The 24,230-nt window shown below is 45.5% G+C and overlaps 1 protein-coding gene across 2 annotated transcripts in view; it reads right to left on the bottom strand.

The window, feature by feature from the left end:
- ANKHD1 (ankyrin repeat and KH domain containing 1) overlaps positions 1-24,230 on the bottom strand; it is a 1,109,311-nt gene that overhangs the window by 944,622 nt on the left and 140,459 nt on the right. The window contains exon 3 of one of the 2 annotated variants that reach the window (XM_085617924.1): positions 9,784-9,940. In XM_085617924.1, coding sequence (XP_085474050.1) covers positions 9,784-9,940 — 157 coding nt within the window. The remainder of the gene's footprint in view (positions 1-9,783; positions 9,941-24,230) is intronic. The other variant, XM_085617925.1, reaches the window with a different exon arrangement.

The following is a 24,230-nucleotide window of genomic DNA, read 5'->3' as shown; positions in this document are numbered from 1 at the left end:
TAGCCCCATCCTTGACTCCAGAAAGTCAATCAGGCTGTCATGTTTGACCGCATAGTACGCAGAGGAGGGATCAAGCAGTATAAGCAGGCACAATTTGTTCCGATCAAGAATTTGGGGTTCACAGGCAATACACACCTTGAATGTCTCAACACAACAGCTGTGACAGAACCAAATTCCTCAAACGGAGGGCCCAAAGGAGAAGTGATATACCCTTTAGTGGACATGCAAAATAAAAGCCATTGGCATTTAAAAGATCCAAGTAGAACCCAGCCATCTGTATGATAACAATGGAGGAAGTTAACAGCATCCAAATAAGCTTCTTTGAGCAGATAAAATCCTAGCTGTGCATGTTCTGAGTGTCTGAATCTAAGCTTAAGAGTTCTTCAGTGCTTGTGACTGTGTGGGGTGAGCGAAGAGGGTCAGCAACAAGCTGGTCCTCAATGAAAGCTCTCACCTTCTCTCAGGCCATGCAAAAGATTTCCTCGGACTCGGAGGTTAAAGACACTCATACCAGGGAACTTGGATAGGGCTGGCTTTTTTAAGCTCTAACCTGGGGAGATGCAGAGTTGGGCTGCGTCAGTGATGTAGATGCCAGAATGTCTAATCCTGAAGTATTGCTCATCTTTAGGAGCCAGAAAGTTAAGCTTATGAGGAACTGGAATGGACTCCAGGGAAGAAGAACAAGAAGCCAGTATCATCGAATGACACCACGACCTCTCAAAGGACCGCTTTTTAAAATGGTAATTTCTTATTTTTGTAGGAGAATCCTTTGGAGGATTGCTCCCTTTTAGGAAGCTTACCTCAATGGAGTGGGACAGTCTGGAAGTCTGTTTACCAGCTAGTGCCAATAAAAAGTTCAATTCCAGCTCCTTGGTGGCTTTCGTCTGCATAGAGTTGGGGGCAGGGGGCAATTGTGGTCAGTTCACAGGCACCATCACAGGAAGATGTTGTGGGGAATCTGACATAGATATCTTTTTCAGACAACAATGGCAGGTTTTGAACCCGGAGACCTAAGGAGGTAACATCTGCTGAAATAGCCTCGTTAACACAAAGGAATTCAGTTGAAACAGACCGGAAGCTCGGGACTTGCATCTGAAAGGCACAGGAACAGACATCAGCACACCAGATGGTGCCATTTAAAAGCTGATGTGATCACGTCCTAGGTGAGCAGAGCAGCGACCAGAGTTACATGGTAGCACCACGTGGAGCTGGACAGCAATTTTTTTAGGAAAGTTTTCCAGATACAGCCTTGGACCAAGGTGAATAATCTGCAGGAAGAACAGGCCTCGAAAAATCTGAACAATTTTACCAGACCTGCAGGTCTAGTGACTTGAATAATCTACTGGACATAACTAATGAGCTTGACTGAAAAAACGATCTAGAACTGTATGATCCTAGGCAAATATTGTATTGCACAAGGTCACCTTTTTCTTTATTGCCACATATGTGACTACCTTCAAATATGTGAGTTCAACATGTCTGATGTATAAAAAACTGTTTGATTTCATAAGCTAAACATTAGCTCCATGTATAATAAAAATCTAGCCTGAATATATGGTCCACATGACCCCTGACTTGCCTCTTAGTCCACTAAACAGAATTATCATTGGGACCGGGCGGGGGGATTGGATTGTTTTGCAGTTCATATTTTATCTTTTTATAAGTATATCACTAAAGCATTGCATTATGCAGTAGAACACGGTCATTTACAGACAGACATTTTCCAATTAAAAGGCCACAAACATTCCCACTACCATCCAGTTTCACTGATACAAACACCAATGTGTGGAAATCTGGATACAGCAAATATTTATCATTTCAGATCACCAAGTAAAGTATTCGGATTTGTTTTGCTCATATTAAAATCTCTCACTTTAGATTTTCAAAAACTGTGCTTTTCTAGCTAATTAAATATATTTTGAAACATTTGTACTGTTTATTTACAAGCTATTTAAATTCTGTGCACACAGCACAACTGCAAGACAGTGCAGTTTACAAAATCCTCTAACTTTTGCAGTCAGAAAAATAAAAGTAAAAACTCTCCAGCATAAAATAAGCAGTGATTTGTCAATACATAGCTTGAGATTTCACCTGTCTTTAAATACACAGCAAATGTGACCAGATAAAAACAAGATTTAAAGGCATCATTATTGCTCATTCACTTTGTTAATGAGCAGAACACCTGTTTTTTTAGCCAGCTCACCAGTCAGGGCCAGTGGAGCTTAAAAATAGGCCGGCCTGATAAACTCAGGTGTTCTGCTAGTTTACAAAGTGAATGAACAATAAAGATGCCTCTAAATCTTGTTATTATCTAGTCGCATTTGGTGTCTTTAAAGACAGAGAACAAACGTCAGGCTAGGTCTTGACAAATCACTGCTAATTTTATACTGGAAATTGGTTTTTACTTGTTTAATTGGGAGCACCAGTATATTAGTATATAAATAATCCAACTAAATCGACGCATGGAGTCCGGACCATCTTTTAGATTACAACATTTTGGCGATGATCCTGAAGAAGAATCCACGTGTGCCACCTAAAGGAAACTGAAAACTACTTTACAGAAACTTGAATGAAACAGAAAATTGAAGCCTTACGAAGTCACAAGGTAAATGTAAATTTAAAGCATGTATTTAACACTATCTGGCACCTGAACCCCACCAGTGACCCTGCCATCGGTCACCCTATAACCCAAGCGTGCCAGATTCAGTGTTAATCATGGGCAAAGTGCAAGCTTCAGTATTTAAAAAAAAAAATATGTTCGGGGTCAAAGAACCGGCCCCAGTGCTAACTGTTGAAGGATTACACCCCAGCGTGAATCTTTGAAGTGTGTTGATCGGGGGCAAAGATTGGGCCCCAGTGAGAAAAGTTGTCAAGCAACCCCCACCCAGCTCCCACATCACGTGCAGGGACAGGGCCTGCTCATCACTGCTATCGGAGCCCGCACGGGCTCGGGGGCGCGAGCGTCAGCAGGGGCGGCATCCTGACAGGGGGGGGGGGGGGGGGGGGGGGGGGGGGGGGGGTCGCCGCGCACGCGGCCATCTACGTGGGCACCGCGGGCCCGGCGGCGGCAGTGGGGCTTGGGGCCTTCCCGGCGCCGCGGCCGGGCACATCCTCCTTCACAGGCTGCAGTGTCACGCCTGGCCACAACCGCATTTAGACTGCCCAAGCGCGGCTGAGCGAAGATCTGCAGGCCTGGGCTGGCCTGGTGCCTTACCACAGTGATGCACATTGGGGACAAAGAAAACCAAAAACGCTTTGCTGACCCACATAGCCAATATTGTTGTTGGCAGATTGTACAGTCTTCCACGTCTGTTCCCCGTGACAAAGCATCAGGTTGGCTTTACAGATGGCAGGAGACAGGCCTGAGTGCGTCATCTTAGTCTGAAAGCACACTGATCGTCATCTTGCATCGACTGTGCAGCCACGGTGAGGTTCTGGGGCAGCAGGTGCGGGAACCCCTTGCGCAGACAGCGCTCCATAGCCCAACACTGCTCACAGCCCACTACAGCTGGCCTGGTCCTTAAGGACACCGCCTTGCGCCAAGAGACATGCCACACCGGCTCCTAGAGCCCCCCGCTCGCGGCATGGGCCGCAAACATTCCAAGCAGAAAACCCTCTCCTTCGAGAAAATCCCAGACAAAGCACCATTGGAAAACTCTGAAATGGCAGACAACACCCACGTCATGGATCACTCCATGAACGCTGAGGCGACCTCCGCCACTATGCTGCAAGAAATGAGGGCAGGGTTCAAGGCTCTAGACTCCCGTTTTGATTCACTGGACAAGACCATTGCAAGCTTATGGGCTAAAATCCAAGTTCACGATAAACAGTTGGATGTTGCGGAGGCCCGCATTTCCGACATTGAAGATGGGACTGCTCAGTCCCTCAAGAGACTGGAGCGCGTAGCACGTATCCTCAAGGAAGTCGCCATTAAAAACGAAGATTTGGAGGCTCGCAGTCGCCGCAACGTTCATATCCTGGGGGTTCCGGAGACGACAGCCACCGGGCGCATGGACCTTTTCGTAGAAAATCTACTCACCGACCTATTTGGCAAATCTCATTCACTGCCCGTTTCGTAGTGGAGAGGGCCCATAGGTCACTGAGCCCCTATCCTAATCCTGGCCTCTCCCCCCACCACCCCCAAGCCCATAATAGCACGCCTCATGAACTTCCGGGATCGTGACTCTACGTTGAGGAGACTTGGTTTGGCAGGGATCGAAATTATCCTTTTATCCGGACTTCACATCGATGGTTCAGGAGGCCCGGCGTAAATTAATGGGGTGAAGGACACTCTTCGAAATCTCGGACTCAAATATGGCATGCTCTACCCTGCAAGGCTGCGGGTAGATGTAGGTGGCAGGACTCACATATTCGACATGCCAGCAGAGGCTCAGAAATGTTGTCAGACATAAACAATGGAACACTCAGACCTCCGCGGGGGGAGGCCTCCCTCCCCCACCACACAGCGGCTCTGCCGCCAGTGCGGAACTATTTTCAAGCTCAGGCACGAGTTAATACACTTGCACGGTTTCAATCACGCAAATGTGCATAGTCAGGAAAACGTTATTCATCTTGCATTAACACATCATTTGGCTGGATACCGCCCCAGCGTTGGCTGCTCTCCCCTGAATTTACAGACTGGTTACAGACTCGTTCGACACTCTTACAACGCTCCCCAGGACATACTCAGACCACTCCCCGATAGTTTTACACTTGAAACTTCCACATCCGGATGGGTATGAACGACAATGGCGCTTCCCTAGCTGTGCCCTACATGACTAACTTTTTAAGGCTGAAATACGGGAAGCTATTGAAGTCTATTTCGAGATCAACATCGGTTCCCTAGAATCCTGGACGTTACTATGGGAGGGATAAAAAAAAGATATGTTGAACAGGAGCAAGGATTGGGCCCCGGTGTGAAGAACTGGCTACGTGATGGTGATGGCACTGTAACAATTCACACCTTGAAATATGGTGATCGGGGGCAAAGATCGAGCCCCAGTGTGAGGTGCTAACTACATGATTACTGATGGAGTCTCAGATGTGGGCAACGACCATGCCCCGCTGTCTTTTGTTGGTGATGGGCACTTTACTGCTTTGATGCTGGAATGATCCTCGGCGGCAGTCAGTTGGGAGTGGTTCACTTGCTTCCCGTGGGAAGGACGTTGTGGGCGCTACTTCTGTGTAGGTGCCGACTTTATTGTGCAGACTGTGCAGTGTTTGGGGCAACGCCGTGTAATGTTTAGTGCCACGCTAGTTTAAAATTTCCACCTCAAACCGCCAGCTACCTTCAACGGATTCCTTTCCTTCGTTCGGTCGGTGTTGCCAGCGCGAGCTCGATTTCTCCTCGCACAGTGCCCTGCCAATTTCATTCTGTGATGCCTGCCGGCTCAACGTCAAGTATGTGCCGCCATCTTGTGGTTGGATCTAGCCACAACCACCAAAATTGTATTGCGCTTACAAGGCTCATGTCTGTTTCATGTCCAGATACTCAGGTCTTCCTCCTCCGTGTAAGAGAGTTTCCTTCTCAGTTGTGTGTTCCTCATTCGACAGGGTGCACTGCTTTCCAGTGCTGATGAGTGTCGTGTTGTGGGATCATACTTTTGCACCCTCTTCAAATGGATCTAGAAGTAATACAACAGTGTCATCTAGTGGTTATCTAGCACTAATGCACCAGAACAAGGAAAGAAAAGCTGACTTATTAGACATACGGTGAGTTAAGAGCTCCGTGGTACTTTCTTGGAACTGTCTTGTGACATCCATGAGTTACTCAGAACTTAATGGATAAACTGTCATATCAGGTACTGTCAATAAAGCTGACAAAGCTCCATATTGCCGTGAATGTCGCTACGAGGGGATTGAGAAATGTGTAGATATGTTCAGTGCAGTTTCTTCTTGCCAACACCTGCCAACCTCATTACTCTTATTGGCAAAAGCGTTGATTAAAAGCGGATGATTGCCTGGAATATCGCTGCGTGAATATCGGCAGTAGGTTGAGAGCCCAAGAAACCAGAATGGCAACAGTGAGCATTAAAAACAAAATACAAGAGAGAGAAAGGGGCAGAGAGCCCAGAACAAAGACTGATCTCTCAAGTGGGGTCAGAGAGTCCAGACTGGGCCCGGATGAGGGTCATAGAGAGGCCAGAACCGGGACAGTGATTCTAGAATCTAGAGTCCAGAGTGAGCCTGGAATCGGGATAGCGATCCCAGAAGCTGGTCATTGAGCCATAATTGGTAGGGGACAAAGGTCCCAGAATTTGAACCACGATTGATGTGGTGTATGAGGTGGCTGTGTGTTGTTGAAGTCACTCATTACAAGATATTTGTTGTAGAATGACTGTGCGTGAAAAAAGTCACCAACTGTGTTAGTGTTTAGTTTTTTTTGGTGGGTAAGTGAAAATGTCCCAGAATTTGAACCAAGACAGAGAGCCAAGACCTATAATTAGAATTTGGAGGGGACTAAGATCCCAAAATTTGAACCACTATTTATGTTGTGTATGAGGTAGCTGTGAGCAGCTACATCACACCCCATGAGAGACCTGCACTGGCTCCCCGTCAGCAAGAGGATAACCTTCAAGCTCCTCACCCAAGCACACAAGGCACTCCACAACACCGGACCAGTGTACCTCAATGGACGACTCAGCTTCTACACCCCCACCCGCCAGCTATGCTCCGCCGACCTCGCCACAATCCCCCACATCCGAAGAGCAACCTTCTGGCGGCAGATTGTGCTCCCACCTTGCCGCAAAGACCTGGAACACCCTCCTCATCCACCTACAGCAGACCCAAGACCTGCTGACCTTCAGAAGACTTCTCAAGACCTGGCTATCCGTGGCATGTGGGGTTAGTTTGCTTTGTCATGTGGGATAGTGGTTTAAGTGGGGAATAGACGTTATGTCTCTTGTTTAGTTCGCGGTGAGATGTGGTTACGTTTTTTGTTATTGTTTTGAGCGAGATGTGGTGCGACGTCTGGTACAGTGTTGTGGGGGAATGTTTATTACTCATTGGGGAATGAGTGCGATTTTCATGTATCTATTTATGCATAGTTTCTTATGTATGATTACATTGCATTTTTTTTTCTTGGTCTTATAATTAATGCATTACTTCCAATTTCTTGACGATATGTCTATGTTATTTGCTATATTATTATTCTTTCTATTGTTTCATCTAAATTTGTTTCACAATGCATTTGTTCCCTGTAAAGAAGGGAGATATGTTGTACCTGCTGCTCAGCCAGTATGAGTGTGGAGTGTAATGTTGGTGTGGATGGAATGTTGGATGTCTGTGTCAGTTGGGTATGGGCCGAGCAGCACGGTGGCTGCTCCTGGTGGGGTTCCTTGTTTTCACCTTGTAACTACTTAACAAAGAATCCAACCAATCTACGCATGGAGCCCGGACCATCTTTTAGATTACAACAGACAGCTGGGGGGGGGGGGGGAGACTGTCAAGAAAGCAACAATATTAATTTTGACCTAGGCCTGGACTGACCCAGACCATCTGCCTTGTTTGTGCTATGCCTCCCCCATGTGGAGAGCCCTCCGGTCCGAGGGTCTGTCCCCCCTCACCCCCCTGCCTCCCCCTCAACTCCCCCTCGTTGCCCCATGGGATACTCGTGGGCTACCAATACATCCTGAGACTGATGTTGCTCCGACGGCGACTGGCCGATACTACCCAGGTGGGCTTGGGGTAGCGAGCGAGTTCCCCCGAGTGGAGAGTAATGGTATTGAAGATAACGTTTGTGAGGACTGGTTTAATGTTTTCTTTTTTTAAGTTATAGTTTAATGGTTTATTAGAACATTGGAATGTGGAGCACTCCATCAGGATCCGAGAGGCCTTTGTTTTATTTGTTAGAACATTCTGCCCTCTAGTGGCATAAAGTTCTAATAGCCTTATAGCCCTTCGTATCTGGGCTATACCGGCTATTAAAGTCCTGCTCCCTTGTTAACACTGGAGCAGGCCTTTAATAGCTGGTATAGTCCGCTACGCAGGCTATAAGGTAAGGCTATATGTAATGGCATGTGCATTAGACTCCCATTGACAGGGTTTCGTAATGGTTTTTATCTATTGATAACTGTCAGGCCCCAGGGACCATGAGCAGATGAAGTACAGATATGGTCAACTGTTAGAAAGGGTGGGCTGAGTTGCCCACGCATCGGAATGGAATGTATGGGGTAGCGTGAATGTTGGTCCACTGTAAAGATTGAGTTTTTGCATATCCCCATAGGGTACGAACTGTAGCATGTTGAGGGACGATTGTCCGAACCAACAGATATTCGACATACTATAATTGTCAACTATTGCATATTGAAGTTCTCCATGTGAATGTTCTTTTATATGCTTTTAAACGCCCCCAAAAATATTTTCAAAGGAAAATGGTTTTTACTTTTATTTTTCTGACTGCTAAAGTTAGAGGATTTTGTAAATTGCACTGTCTTGCAGTTATGCTGTGCACAGCATGCATTTAAACAGCTTGTAAATAAACAGTACAAATGTTTCAAAATATATTTAATTAGTTAGAAAAACACTGTTTTTGAAATTCTAAAGTGAGATGGATTTTAATATGAGCAAAACAAATCAGAATATTTTATCTGGTGATGTGAAATGATAAATATTTGCTGAAGCCATACTTCCACACATTGGTGTTTGCATCAGTAAAACTAGATGGTAGTGGGATGGTTTGTGGACTTTTAATTGGAAAATGCTGGTCTGTAAATGACAGTGTGCTACTGCGTTATGCTTTAGAGATACACGTATTAAAAGAGAGACTTTTAAAATATGAACTGCGAAACATTTGTCCCCCTCACCCTGAAGATAATTCTATTTAGAAGACTAAGGCAAGTCAGGGGTCGTGTGTACCATATATGCAGGCTAGATGCTTATTATACATGGAGCAAACATTTAGCTTATGAAAACAAACAGAGTTTTTTGTACAGCACACATGCTGAAATCACATTTGAATGTAGTCTCATGTGGCAATGAAGTAAAAGGTGACCCCGTGAAATAAAATATTTGCCTAGGATCATACAGTTAGAGATACGTTTTTGGGGCAAGTACGTTACAGTTAGGTCCAGTAGATTATTCAAGTCATTAGACCTGCAGGTCTGGTAACATTTTTCGGAATTTTCAAGGCCTGGGGTGGGGTGGTGGGGGGGATGTTAGCATGACAAATCCATATAGTGTTGCTCCAGCCAATCAGAGGATGGGGCCAGGTCAACAGGAAGAGGATATTACAAGTTTGTCAACACTGACCATTGCTAATGGGCTCAAGCAGAATATGGAATGAAATAAGATTAAATTATATAGACACTTTCAGCACAAATATTTTCTTCTATTGGCTCCAAATTGCAATCAAAGTTAGGTTTTACTTAGTCACACACAACATAAGAGTCAGCAGTGGAATGCCCATTTGAAATAATAAACATTGTTTTTTCATCTGGCATACAAAAATATTAACTGATGAGTAACACAAAGAGAAAGACCACAGGGACCTGACTGATGCAGTCAAAAAAATACCTCAGATTTGAGAAGAGTGAGATTCGTAGGATCTATAGGAGGTATTTAACAGTGAAGGATTGTATAGGTGCTTTTCCTGTGATAGGAATCGATGTTTAAAATCATTTTTCAATATTAGGCCTCTCGGTCTTCACTTGCCAATAACAAAATATTCAAACACTCATGGTGACATTTAAAGGGAAGGCGTGCGGTTGGTCCAAAAGACAATAAAAACATGAGCTGCTTGCAAAGTGATAACCATGTGTTCAATGTAACTAAATGAATACATACGTGTCTACTTGTCCTGGATTTAAACTGTTCTCAGCTCTCATCCTCGTCAGGGCTGCTGCTGCTTCATCCAACGCACAGCTTACAGAGGAGGTCAATCTACGAAGCACCTCTGGATCTGCGAATGCTTTACCATCGGCAGTAGATAATTTACCAATTCCTTCATTCGCCAATTTGGTTAGTATGAAAAGAAAAATCACACAAAATGCAAAAAAGTATTAAAATTTCAACCACATGCTTGGTTAGTCCATCTATCAGCAAACATGCTTCAAAAACCATGTACAGGACCAATAAATAGTTTTCAATTGTGTAAAGAAAAAAAGACGCATCCATGAACAGCAGTGTAATACATATGCAATGCAGCTAAGAACTGTTACTTACCTGCAACTAGTTTCTCGAGCACAAGTACCTTACCAGGATTCACATCCTTTGAATAGCAACACAAATGTGATAACAGAAGAATCAGAATGAACATATTTAATAAAGCATAGTACATAGCCAATATACCTCACTGTTTTAACTGCGAGGCAGTCCATGTTGTGGAGAGCTCCAAACTCTTATACCTCTACCTCAGAAGCTGCCATAGCTCAGACATTTTAGTACTCTAGCGTGTAAGTAAATAACAGTCATTAAAGAAAAGGCCTAAACTAAGAATCAGAATCTATGAAAAAGGCCAGAAGTGGATCTTTAATATATTGCATGACTTCATTTAACAAGAAGATTAACAAGTAGTACCAAAATAACTCTGAAGTGCCAATGGAGTCTACGTCGTTTTAGTTATTTCTGCGGACAGACCCTGCTCCTTTTTGGAATCGAATTAGCCCTGCATATTGGAGTAGCAGCTTTCCTTGTGTCCATTGTGTCCACTGTTGGTAACAGCATAGACATAGCTGCAAGAGGAAGTTTAACACCCAAAAATCAGTAATACATACTTGGTTAGATGTGCTTTACAGAATTGAGGCTCAAAAGGAAAAAATATTAATTGTTCGTGTCAGTCAATGAATATGGAGAGAGGAAGTGACAAATACTTAGGTGGAGGGAGATCTGGATTTAGGCATCCTGTACAAGGATTGAGAGAGTTATTCGCTGTGTGCTAGAAGGGAAATGAAAGCCGGAATGAAGGCCATTCTTAACTGTCATTACTGAAATATGTGTTCAGTGTAGGTCTAGGATGTGGGGCCGGGGCTATATACTTGAACAGAAGGAGGTTTGTGTAAACCTCTACAATTCTTTGTTGTTTCTAAATCTTCTGAGGCTCCCAGAAAAAGCCTTGCTATTGCCTGTCGACCTTCTGGCAGCTCGGGTACTTGAGAAGTATTTCTTTGTAGGCAACTGAGAGGGATATTTTATTAATCCAAACTTACAACTATACAGCGTAAGGCCTAGCACCTGTTAAAATGTAGAAAAATTATTGGATATTCTGCACTTTAGTGACAAGAAGAAAGCAGGAGACTGGTTGTCATGGTGGACATGTTCTCCTGGTTCGAGCTCGATTTGTGGTCTGGCTCCTAACAATAACTCATGGGCAGGCCTCAATGATTGTGGTCTCAGGTAGTCAAGTTTCTCTTGGTATGCTGAGCCCTGGGAACGGTACAAAAGGGGGTGGTGATGGACGGAGCATCAGAACCAATCAAACACTCACACCCAGTCAACAGATCTGGGTTTGATCCATCACCGTTCTTTAGCCCACTCTGCCACCCCAGTTCAGACATGGCCATATGCAAATCAGTCTGACCCTGTGCCTCATGGGAACAGTCCAGCCCGAACTGCCAAGCCATGCCTTCCCTGGACCGGAAACAAGCTTCCTAGGACCGGTTTCTGGCATTTCAGCCGTCTTCAGCCAGGCTTGCTTGAATCCAGTGGCAAAGTGAGCAAGGGACTCGTGTCTGAGCATACCCTGCCAACTTATGGCGAACAAAGCGGTACAAAAGGGGGTGGTGAGTCCTGGGAACAGCATCTACCAGTCAAGGCTTTAACCGTGAAGCCTTATTAAAAAGGAGAGATCATCCTCACCTCAACGGAAGATTAAGAGCTTACAGGCTCCACCCTTAGGCATGAACCTGCCAGGCTGTTCAAACAATGAGGTGCTTATGCCACATAGCAAGTTAAATTAAATGTGTGCTTGCTCAATTAACACTATTTTAATTATTTCTCCTGGAGACTTCTACCCAGGAAATGAACCAGTTATGTGAATGCTGGAAAAAGTATAGCCAGATCTAAGACAATTGCTTCTTTTATAAAATTGAAGGCCAATCCCTTTTTGGGTTTGCACCTCATGGTTTTAATCCAAGCAACTACGAGATGGTATGTCTGTAACACCACTTTGTCCTTGTCAAAAACAGTATATGGCTACTGGGTAGATTTGGCCTGAACATAGTAAATCCTTGAACTAGATGGTATAAGCACGAGAAAGGCAGAATTCCTTGCCACTGACCTCCTCACACGCCTGATCAAAGGACATTTTGTAATTATTTCATTAATTTATCTTTTGAGTGGTAAGAAAGCCACTAAGCACTGTAACTAGCAACAATCTTCAAGGATATGTCAGCATAGGTTTTGGATGGATAGCATTAGGAGAAATTACTAGGGTTGAAGGATGGTACACAAGACAAAATAAACAAGCGGCTATTTCTCCATATGTACAGCAGAGCAGCATACACTATAAAGAGAGGATGAGAGTGTTTAGAAATTTTTGTGATTCTTGTAAAATTAGTTAATCTAAGAAAGCAGTTTTGAATGAGGAAAGCAATGGAATAGCATGAGGGAAGCAATGGTAGTGCATGAAGATCAGAGGAAGAGAGAGTGCCAGTGGACAAGACCAAGTAGAAAGAAGATCCAGAAATCTTGTATCAGCGGGTTAAAGATTTTACAAAAAGCATAACAGAAGTAGGTAACTCCACATAGGTTTAGCTACCTTTACATTGCACAAATCGCAACAGTAATCAGTAAAACTTTAAAACAAAACAAAAATTAAACACCCACTCAACCAAAACTCCCACTCCCTCCCAACACCTACTCATAGCAACAGACGTTCCAGTGAGTGACCAAAGCCCACCAATCTAAAACCCTTGAGCACAGACAGAGCAGTACCTCAATAACAATATCTATAGTATAAATCCAGAGCCATCACCCATGGTAGCTGTGGAAGGGTAAGCAAAATGTCTGTTCTTGCACGAGTGGGCCCCAGTCCGGCGAAATTTAGCATCCTACTGGTTTATAGTGTAAGAATTTCACAATGCCAGAATCTCCCAGAGATTATGATACCACTGTAGGACAGATGGCGGCGAGGGCATCGTCTTGATCCAAGCATTTTGGCAGTATTCAGTAGTGCTCTATCCAACAGCAACATTCCTATTTCAACCAAAAACCACCACGCTGAGATCTAGATTTCATTCCCTAACAAATTTCATGCATCACAAGTTAGGCTAGTGCTTTCTGATAAGACTTGCATAAGAATTTAACTCAGTCTTGCAAATACATGGCATTTGGCAGGGCTGGAGTGTAAACATTTGCAGAGGAAATTAAATAAGTTATCTGATCACACAGTGCGCTCTCCTGTGCTGATAAGGCAGCCCTTTGTGAAAGTAGTGTCATCCTATGCTCTTACCCTTATTCACTGTTGCACTGGAGACTGGGATGTGCAACCTGCCCCAGCCTCGTTGAGTGTAGAAATACCTCTAGGTTAGTTCTGACACACAGTGTGCTGTATGGCTCATTAGGGTCAAGCACCCAAAATCAGGAAAGCTGAGTGCCAGGATGGCTCCTGAAACCCCCAATCGCTCTCCTCCAAGAGTGTTGAAGTTGTAGTCCTCGCCGGACTGATCCCAATGCCGGATTCAGATTTCTGAACAGGCGGTCAGGGGAGGCTTTTCACAGACCAGATAAGAGCAGCAGCCACTTGTAACCTGCTGTGCAACTGGCATAAGGTGCTGTTCTCCCTAAAATAATTTATTTACATAATTTATAGAGCGCCCAAATCACCCCAACCGGGGTATCTCCGTGCTGTGACTGCCTTTGGCTACCAGGGAAAGAACATTAAAACAATGTCGTTTTCTGCAGCTTTCTGAAGACTAGATAACTGGAGCAAAGCCGTAGATGGGTGGGCAGTTGGTTCCAGTAAAGTGGAGCCAGATAGGAGAAAGCTTTCCCCCCAACCGAGTTTGTTGTATACGGGGCATGAGGAGGAGATCCTTGGACCCAGAAAGAAGGGTCCTGTTTGGTATAGATCTGACCAGCTTATCTGTCAGATATCATGGTCCCAAGTTGTTTAGTGTTTTAAAGACCATGCAGCAAATCTTGAATTTGATCCTTTTGCGGATGGGTAGCCAGTTTTGCTTTTTGTGTAAGGGGAGGGAGGCTGTTCTGGGGGGCGCATTGGTCACTAACTGGGCTGCCGTATTCTGGACTACCTGCAATTTGTTCAAGGAAAATTCATTGGCTGAAATCAACAAAGCATTGCAGTAGTCCAGACTGCTTAGGACCAATGCTTGCATTAGGGTTTTCCGCATGGAGAGTGGTAGACGAGGGAAGACACTAGGGAGGAGGCGAAGTGTGTGGAAGCAGGCCCCAGCTGCTGTGGTGGCATGCTCCTCTAGGGTAAGCTTTTTGTCAATTTGGACACCTAGATTTTTTACCACTCGTTTTAGGGCAGGGGCCGGGCCCAGTTCCTCTGGCCACCATATGGGCGACCACCTTACTTCTGCTTCTCTAAATAACATGATTTCAGTTTTTATCTGCATTCAACTGCAGGAAGTTGTTACTCATCCAATCAGTGATGGCTTTCATGCCTTCCGAGAAGGTGGTCTGGATGTTAGTGTTATTTTTAATCAAAGGAGAGAAGCAGTTTGGTGTCGTCGGCGTAGTAAATCGGAATAAATCCTAGGTTCCTTAGTAAATCAGCTAATGGGGTGACATATACGTTGAATAGGGTAGGGCTGAAACATGAGCCCTAAGGTACGCCCTTGGTTACACAAGTGGTCTGGGATCTGAAAGATCCCAGGTTGATGGTCTGGGTTCTCTTAGCTAGAAAATCAGTCATCCATTTTAGCGCGTTCCCCTGGATTCCTATGTCTCCGAGTCTCCTAAGGGTCTGGTGGGAGAAGGTGTTGAATGCTGCAGACAGGTCAAGCAGTAATAGAATCACTGCCTGACCATTGTCTGCTAGCATTCAGATGTTATCTGTGACTGTCACCAATGCAGACTCCGTGCTAGGTTTAGGTCAAAATCCTGATTGTGAGGGGTCAAGGCAGTTGGAGGATTCAATAAATTCCGACAGGTGCTTAATTATGTGCTTCTCAAGAAGGTCACTAAATAAGCGGAGCAAAGAGGACATCTTCTGAGGGGATTTGGGGATTTTTCCAGATAGGAGGAATCTGTGCTGCTTTCCACTCCTTGGGTAGCTTGCCTTCCTTCAAGGAGCAAATAAGCGCTGCAAGTTGCTTGGCAAGCAAGTTGGTGGCCTTGGCTGGAATCAGGTCTAAAGGGGAGCATGACTTAACCGTTTTTAATAATGATTCGGTCTCCTCCAAGAGGAGTGCTGAAATTCCTCTAGTGTAAAAGTGCCTGGAGTAGTAGTGAGGGGTTCTGATATGTGACTCAAACGAGAGCCGTTACCCGCAGTGATCTTGTTGAATATTTTATCTATTTTTAGTGTTAGATGTTCTGCAATATTGGCACAAAAGATCTGGGATGGGGCCTCTTCAGTGTTGCACGCCTTGGGGTTGGTAAATGATTTTAGGATCTGAAATAATACTTTGGGGGAGTTATCTGCCTGTTCGATTTGAAGAGCAATATGCACTTTTCAGGCAGTTTTCAGGTCGCTGTGGTATTTGGAAAAAGCATATTTAAACCTTTCTTTATCAAGCAGGTCATGTGTGCGGAGCCAGCGTCATTCCAATTTTTTGCAATTACTTTTTTTGGACCGAAGATTAGGGGTGTACCAATGTGTCTGAGGGTGTTTTGGGACCAGAGGGGATGTTTTCAAGGGAGCCAGAGTATCGATTGTGGATTGCAATGGTCTTAAAAGCGGTTAAACATTCCTCCACTCTGTCGAAATCCGAGTGCTGGGGCGGAACAAAAGTGTCTTGGAAGAGAGTGGGCGTTAATTTGTGCCATTGTCTGTACCTCCTAATGGGGTTAGTTCTAGGGGCTATGTGTTCCTTAGGGAGGGTAATTCGGAACTCGATCTTAGAGTGGTCTGACCATGTGAGAGGGTAGGTTGTTCCACAAACAAGGTTGGGCGAATTACTAAGGATTAAATCTAGCATGTGCCCTGCCACATGAGAGGGTTCGTTGTTCATTTTGGTCAGCTCAAGATTGGACAGGTCAGTCAAAAATGAGGAAGCATCAGAATTATCGGGATTATCGCTGTGCACATTCAAATCACAGAGAAGCAAAAAATGTTTGTCGCAATGACATAAGGGGAGATAAGGTCCATGAGTTGAGCAGCGGAATTAAGGAGTGGTCCCGGAGGGCGTTATACAAGAGCTCCTTTCCAGCTAAGTTGTGCATGCAGATTAATTCTAAACACCAGAGTTTCTAATTTGTCATTGCTTAATTGATCTAGGATGGAGACTTTCATGGGGTCTTTGTAAATGATATCTACCTCTCCCACTGTCCTGCATGGTCTGTCCAGTTTTTGGATGTGATAACAGTCTGGTAGCGCTAGTGCAATGGCCGGATTGGAGGATGGTTTAGTCCAGGTTTCCATTAAAAACCCGATGTGGGGGAGGGAGGAGGAGAGCATATCCCAAATATTAAACAGCATGTTTGGGGAGTGATCTAATATTTGCGAGAAAAGAATTCCATCCTCCGTATTTGTGGGTGGTATGTGAGGCACATTCTTGATTGTCAGAGCTGTGTGGACAGCTAGTTCCTTAGTCATCTGCTATTATGTTGTTTCTGGGTAGTGTGGATATCGTGCACTGGTGCCACTATCGGTAAAGTAAAGGTGTTGGTGGTAAGCATTTTAGGCAGATGTTGACTGTCTCGGATTCTTACCGAGTCATGGCTGGAATAACAATGACGGTCTCCCGTATTGCTAGCCGGGTCTGTGAGCAGACCGGCAGGGGTTCTGGCTCCTGGCGACATCCAGGCACAGACGGGTGCAGATGGGCTTAAATTCAGTGCGCAAGCGGCTCGCCCCCTGTGCGAGTCTGCTGCGCGTCAGGTCGGGCCTCTGTTTTTATAGCTTCAGGCAGCTGAACTGCTGACCTGAGGTCGGAAATCTGGCAAGAGTGTTTTGCGTCACTTCCTAGTGGTGTCAGCTCCCTCCACTCAAAAGCACCCTACAAAAAACAGGTGAGCGAGAGGGGAGTGAGTGAACAAAATGATTTTAAAATGTTTAACAGTTTTAAAAACAAGGCTGGATTAAAGCGAGCAAGCGCTAATACTTCTAATTCATGGAGCCCTTTCCCATGGAGGGCTATCATGGCAGGGGGTCAGCCTTGAAAAATGTCTGCCCCATCGTTAAGCATTTGAAGTAAGCAGTCAATGTGCAATCATTAACGATTTTTTTAATTACAATCTCCACGCAATTAAATTTTCTTTTGGAGCACTTTTCAAAAAAGAGGCTAATAAAACAGTATAAAAAGCCTTAATAGCAGAAATAATCTTTATTGATCTAGCTCTACTTAGTCACACCATCAAGAGTGGTGTTTGCGACTGCTGTTCTCCCTCACTGCTGTTTGGCCTAATTTCCAGAAAGATTGATTTTTATTTTTTAGCCCCGTCTTCAATTAATGTTAAAAAGCAAAATTAAAAGTAGTTTACTAAAATAATTTTTCGAGACTAAAAATAGAGTATGACAGAAAATGGGGTCTCTTCACGGCGATTCAGGTAGCTTGCGGACCCATCCCAGCACAAACAGCCACGATCGGATTCAACTCCCTGTAGTTCAAGTCAAAAGTAGTCCACATCTCTCATGTGCTACAAAGAGAAAACAAATTAGAGTAGAGTAATAGGAATTAGGTTGCATCATCCAATGATTACCAAAAAAAGCAATTTCAGTAAGAACAATATTTTTCAGAATTTATTTCATTTGACACTAGGAAAAATTATGAAATTATTTATAATGCAAAACAAATACTAGTGCCCATAGTTGCCAAGTGGCCCAGTCTTGGCTTTCTTAAACTTGACCACTTTGTAGTCAGGGAAGTAGGTTAGCAACAGTGCATAAACACTTAAGATGTATTGCAACTGTTTAAGGTCATTACATTTAACAAAAAGAGGTAAATTCATAGGTTAATACTCTGTTCTGCTCAGTACAAAATTATCACTCAAAATGTCACACAGATTACATGTCGTATAACATTTAAGCACACTGAAACCAAGACATGTCACAGACTAGTCAACCGAAAACTTGGCCAACTATGAAACCGCTATTCCAAGATGTTCAGCATCGCCTCAATCATGTCTTTCCAAAACGGTCTTAACCTCACACGTGTTAAAAAGCACCCTCTATCTCAATACATCTCAAACAACTGCCATTATGTTTAGGTCACATGTGTTTAAGTATATGGGGTAATCCAATGGATGTGCGAGTCTGCAGCCTGATATGTCATACTAGGTCATGACAGTTTATTTATTGAAGTATAACTCTCCCTACTGTACCTGGGCAATTAAGATACTTCTAGCTAACCTAGGCCTACCCTCTCCCCCATACATGCTTGGTGATCAACTACAGACCCTTGCAGGCTATACGATGTATGAGACAAAGCCACTAAACTACTCACTTTGCTTGAAAAGAGAGACTTGGACCGCTCATGGGTGTTGAGAGTCCTGGACAGGGAGCGAGTTCTACAAACAACTGGCGAGACGATAGCGGACACATTCGCAACTTAGTATGAGGCACTCTACACCCACTCGAGTACTAGGACAGGATCCGGCTGCGAGGTGTTACTGAGGGATATTTCCTTGCTGACACTTGCGGGTGACGCATTGGATGCCTTGGAAGCAGATTTGACAGAGGACGAACAGGCAGCAGCAATTCGGGGCCTACAATCTTGCAAGGCAGTTGATCCTAACGGCTAGCGGACAAGGTGACTGCGCCTATGTTGGCTATGTTTCAAACGGCATTGAACCAGGGTCAGCTGCCAGATGACCAGCATATGGCCACGATTGTGGTCACACACAAAGGGAAACCCTGAGCCGTTTGCGGTTCAACAACTTTCCTTGTTAAAAGTAGAGGCCAAGCTGTTGGCTAAGACTCTGGTGACGTGTTTAAGTAGGATCATCAATATTGTTCTATACCAGGATCAATATGGCTTTATGCCGCACTGGAGCACTTGCCTTAATTTGAGGAGACTCTATGAAGTGCTTCACATGACTAACCAGCTGGGCTCAAAACAAGCTCTGAAGGATCTAGATGCCAAAATGGCATTTGACAGTATCGAGTGGCCATATTTGTTCGCAGTCTTGGCCAGGTTTTGTTTTGGTCTGAAATTCTATGGGTGGGTGAAAGATTTTTTGTCAGGCCCCCACGGCCAGGGTCAACCAAATTTGTGCAACATTGTTTTTAACTGAATCTTTTTCTATAATATCAATTGTTATTTATGTATAATTGTTAATAAATGTAATGTTTTTGTACAATTGAAAGTACGATTGAAAGTGTGTATGATGGAAACGCAAGCTCTTGTAAGAATGCTATAATGTCTTGTCTTATTTTTTGATGTATAATAAAATTCATTTTGTATTTTTGCTATAATTACTGTTGTCTTTAGTTCTACTTGACAGTATGTATATTAATAATCATTGTGTTGTTTGGTTGCCTTAATTCTGTACAATTATCAGGGTCAAGGGCACAACATCTTGCAGGTTTGAGTTGAGGAAGGGGACCAGACAGGGATGGTCACTCTCGCCCAAGATCTTAGCCATGGTGCTTGAGCCCCTTCTGGTCTGGATCTGATAGGACCAGTTGGTGTGGGGGATTACAACCCCCAGCAGATAGGAGGAACACATCTCAGAATACACTGATGATGTCGTCCTATACATTACAAGACCCTATTTTTCAATGGCCAGGATATTGAACATCTTTGATCCCTTTGGTGGTTACTCCGGGTACCATATTAACTGGTCCAAATCCATCATTTCTCCCCTGTCGGGGCAGTCGCCATTGCTCCCTCCCTAATGCAGAGCCCCAGGGTGACTGCGGGCTTTCAGTACCTCGGGATCTATGTCACGAGAGAGCCTCATATTTTTTCGGCAGAATTTCATTCCCCAGCTGGAGCAGTTCGTAATCATGTGACACATTGGGGCACCTAGTCGCCGTTTCTGATGGACCAGGCTCTATAAAACGAGGACCCTTCCACGCCTTCTATACGTGCGGAAAATACACCCCTCTCGATTGCTGCAGAGTTCTTCCGTAAAATAGACAGAGAACTAGATCTGCTCCTATGGAACGGCAGTGCACCACGCCCAGTAAACTTCACAGAGGGATATATGATGGATGGCTTGCGATCCTGGATGTTAAAAAATACTACTGAGCATCGCAGCTATTAGTGGACGATAAATGTTTTTTTTCTGAGAGACAGGAACCGGTCTACCGAGTAGACAGGGAGGCGATGGTAAGTGGAGGGGGTGAGAGGGGGGGGGGGGTGAGGGGGGCTGACTTAGTATATGGTGCACACTTATTTAAGTGAAGCACCTTGCACTAATCCAGACAACTCTTATGGTGGTTTTAGTGGTCTTCGAAAGCTCTTCATGTGGTAGCTGTGGAGAGCAGCCTTCAGGCTTAGTTCTGAAGGAGTGTTAAACAGCTTGTTTTACCAGATCTAAACGTGTAGTGTAGGTTAAACGAAAAAGAACCAAACAATGTACAAATAAAAATACGTCTCATCATTGTTACACAACACTCACTAACACATTTGTATATCTCCTACCTGAAGATTTAAACACAAATACACACAATACTTCAATTGCAAACAAGAAGGTAAGCACAATACACAGTGGTCTCCTGGGAGAGACCAAACCATATACTAAAAAAGTGAAATGGGAACAGCGACTGAAGTCGGGACTTGGTGAATCAGAATAGCTGTGGACCCAAGGAACCACCCAAAGTAACTATCCAGAAACCCCACGGAGGCTGTGTGCAGCGTGGATACACAGCTGCATACTCAATAGAAGTGGACGGGAAAGTCGCAGTTGCATTTTTGAAGAAGGAGGAGGACCCTTTCCAGTGGACCCTGAAGATCCCACTGGAAGACAGAAGGTTGGAGAGTCACCCCACCCGTGGAAACCCCAGGAACCAGGATACCTACACCAGGGAAGCCAGGTGCATAGGTGCGAAGTGACGTCGGAAACCACCATAGACAACAATGGAGGATTTCAATAAAGATACCACTGGAGAAGATGTGCAAGTCTGGTGGAATCCAAGGGTGTATTCTTGAAGAAAAGAACCTGCAAGAGGAGGGGACAGAGTGTATGTCACTTGGAGGTGACCATGAGGCACGAAAGAGCAATGTCCACAGGTGACGGACGGTCCAAAGGAGTTGACTGTGACCTTGTCGCTGCAGCTGTGAGGGCCAGGTGACGCAGAGGAAGACCAAAAGCTGCGCACGAGCTGTCACAAGTTGGAAGTCAAGATCCTGGGAGGGGGGGGGGGGGGTGGGGTGAGGTGTTGGTGGGCTGTTCTGGGTTTGGCAGGAGCAAGAGGACCTTGAGCAGCTCAAAGATGAAGACCCACGGGGCAGAGGATGCAGTGAGGATGTTGATCTTGGCAGGAGGAGATGCTGGAACTTCTTGTAGCCCGAAGATCTCTGGAGTGCAGAGCCAACATGCTTGGCAACGGCAAGTCGATACGGTGCACAGGGCTTCGGTTCAGACGAGGGATACTGGCCTCAAAATTGCAGGAGGACAGGACAGGCCTCGATGGAGTTGCAGAACCACCACCTGTGTTGCTGAGCCTTTCAAAGTCCATGGGACATCAGGAGCAGCAGACCTGTCAGCTTTGTTACAGTGCCTGCAGATGCAAGAGAGTGACTCCTTCACTCCGAGGGAGATTACTTTGGATGACCTTGATACCCCAAGGTCTGTTGAAGACCCTGGAAGAAGCACAGACGAAGAAGACAGGGAGAACAGCGAGACCAGGAGCAGCAGGAGTCTTACGTAACACCGTTTCAGTTCCAGGTGAAGTCCAAGTGTCCAGACGGTCGAAGATTCACGTGGTTTCAGGCTTGAGTCTTGTCCCATGACAAATATGAGGACCCACACACAGGAAAGCATTTCTATACCCTAAGAAAGGGGTTAGGTCCCTCCCAGAGGAGGGGCTGGACAGAGGGAATATACTCCTGTGTCTTTGGTCCAGTTTTGCTCCAGAACGGGAACCAAGGTCTCCCAGAACGGATTCCAACTGCAGTATGCAACGAGGGCACCAAATGTGCCCTTCAAAGCAGTCTGGTGGTGCTAGCAAGCACCCCCACACCATCCCAATACACTAAGTCCTGCCTGGGAGGTGGTCACTCCTCCCTGTGACAGGAAAACTATTGTTCTACCTTCCCTGCTGATGCTCAGCAGCAGGAGGTCAGTACTGTGTCTGTGGTCAGCAGCAGCACTAGCTTGATGGCAGACACTATAGGGCTGTAACCAGGTGTACTGGGGCTTCCCGGAGGATTCCCCATCCACCAATGCAAGGAATCATACCTCAGACACCAGTAACGGTTTGATACCAAACATGCCCGGGTTTGGCACAGCCATTATATAGTCATTACGTAATGACGGGGGGGGCAGCTACTGGTCGAACAGCCAGGTCTTGAAGGTTAGTAGGTCCTCGGTGTGGCGCAGGGTAGGGTGTTCCAAATCTTTGAGGTGAGGTGGGAGAATGATCTGCCGCCGGTGGTTGTTCGGCGGATGCGTGGGACGGTGGCTCGGGCGAGGCGGCGGAGCAGAGCTGGCGGTTCAAGGTGTAGAAGGACAGTCGTTTGTTGAGGTATGCTGGTTCGGCGTTGTGGAGTGCTTTGTGGGCGTGGGTGAGGAGTTTGAAGGTGATCCTCTTGTTGACCGGGAGCCAATGCAGGTCTCTTAGGTGGGTGGTGATGTGGCTGTGGGAGTCCGAGGATGACGCGTGCAGAGGCGTTCTATATGCGTTGAAGTCTCTTCTGGAGTGTGGTCGTGGTTCCTGCGTAGAGGGCGTTGCCGTAATCCAGCCTGCTGCTGACGAGTGCTTGGGTGACCGTTCTCCAGGTTTCAGAGGAGATCCATCTGTAGAGCTTGCGGAGCATTCAGAGGGTGTTAAAGCAAGCGGAGGAAACAGTGTTGACTTGCTGGGTCATAGAGAGCATTGAGTCCAGAATGAACACCAGGTTGCGTGTGTGGTTTTTGGGTGTCTGGGCTGCTCCCAGCGCAGCCAGCCACTAGGAGTCGTCACATGCTGAGAGGGTGGAGCCGGGGGTGAGGACCTCCATTTTGTCTGAGTTCAGTTTTAATCGGCTGGTTTTTCATCCAATCTGCGACGGCCTTCATTCCCTCGTGGATGATGATTTGGTGATGGCCGCTATATGTATCAAAATGGCTGACCGCTCTTTCAAAGCCACGCGAATCGACTCTGGTGTTTGTAGGGGTGCTCTGCTCATGCACCCACAGACTTATAACCCAGTACACCCTACCTTCAGGATGGAAAGGCCTGCCTTAGGGGGGACTTATAGGTTTTAAGTGTAGTGACCTCAGATCTAAAATAACTTCTAGCGGTCTTAAATGGTGCTAGCACCAGCTTACACAGGCTGCAATTGAAGGCCTGTAGTCACAGTTTAAGTGGTCTCTCATTGGTGGCATAATACATGCTAGAGGCCATGGGAGACCCCTGGTGTACCTACGCTCTGGGTACTTAGTACCATATACTAGAGACTTATAGGGGTACACCAGTAGCCAATTGTGGAGGTACAAAAGTACTTCTATCAAATCAAGGGAGGAAGCACAGTGACCGGGGTCCTGATTAGCAGGATCCCAGTCAGACTAGTCAAAAAAACATACGAACAGCAGCAAAATGTGTGGGGTAACCATGAAAGCAGATCCTACTTTCCTAAAGGAGGCATGAGGCAACCCTCCAAGGACCTGAAAAGCGATTGCCATTGCACACGGCTATGGTAGTCTAGATCTAGAGGGAGACCTTGGGTTGGCGAGACAAGCTAACAGTTATAACTCCGTTACGGCATAGTGACCGGCAACGAGAGGTGGGTACACTGACTGGGTTCTCTCGATGGGCAACAATAGGCATTTAACATTTGGGTGATGTGCGGAGGGATCGGTCATTGATGGGATTTGAGGTCCTCAGACAGAAATACAAGATGACGGAAACTGAACGCTACCGATATCTTCATTTCAGACAAATGCGTTGCGGGTACATATTTTTAAGGGTGACGACTAGTCAGACGCTTCACCTTTAGAGGGCAGTCTGCTCATTGAACCCATGCTCGAAATAGGTATCTCCACTATTTACCGAAAGATAGTCAACAACCCCC

This window comes from Triturus cristatus, chromosome 7, assembly GCF_964204655.1.
Source record: "Triturus cristatus chromosome 7, aTriCri1.1, whole genome shotgun sequence".
Taxonomy (NCBI): Eukaryota; Metazoa; Chordata; class Amphibia; order Caudata; family Salamandridae; genus Triturus; species Triturus cristatus.
Note: the sequence above shows the minus strand (reverse complement) of the source record. Positions and strands in the feature narration are given on the sequence as shown.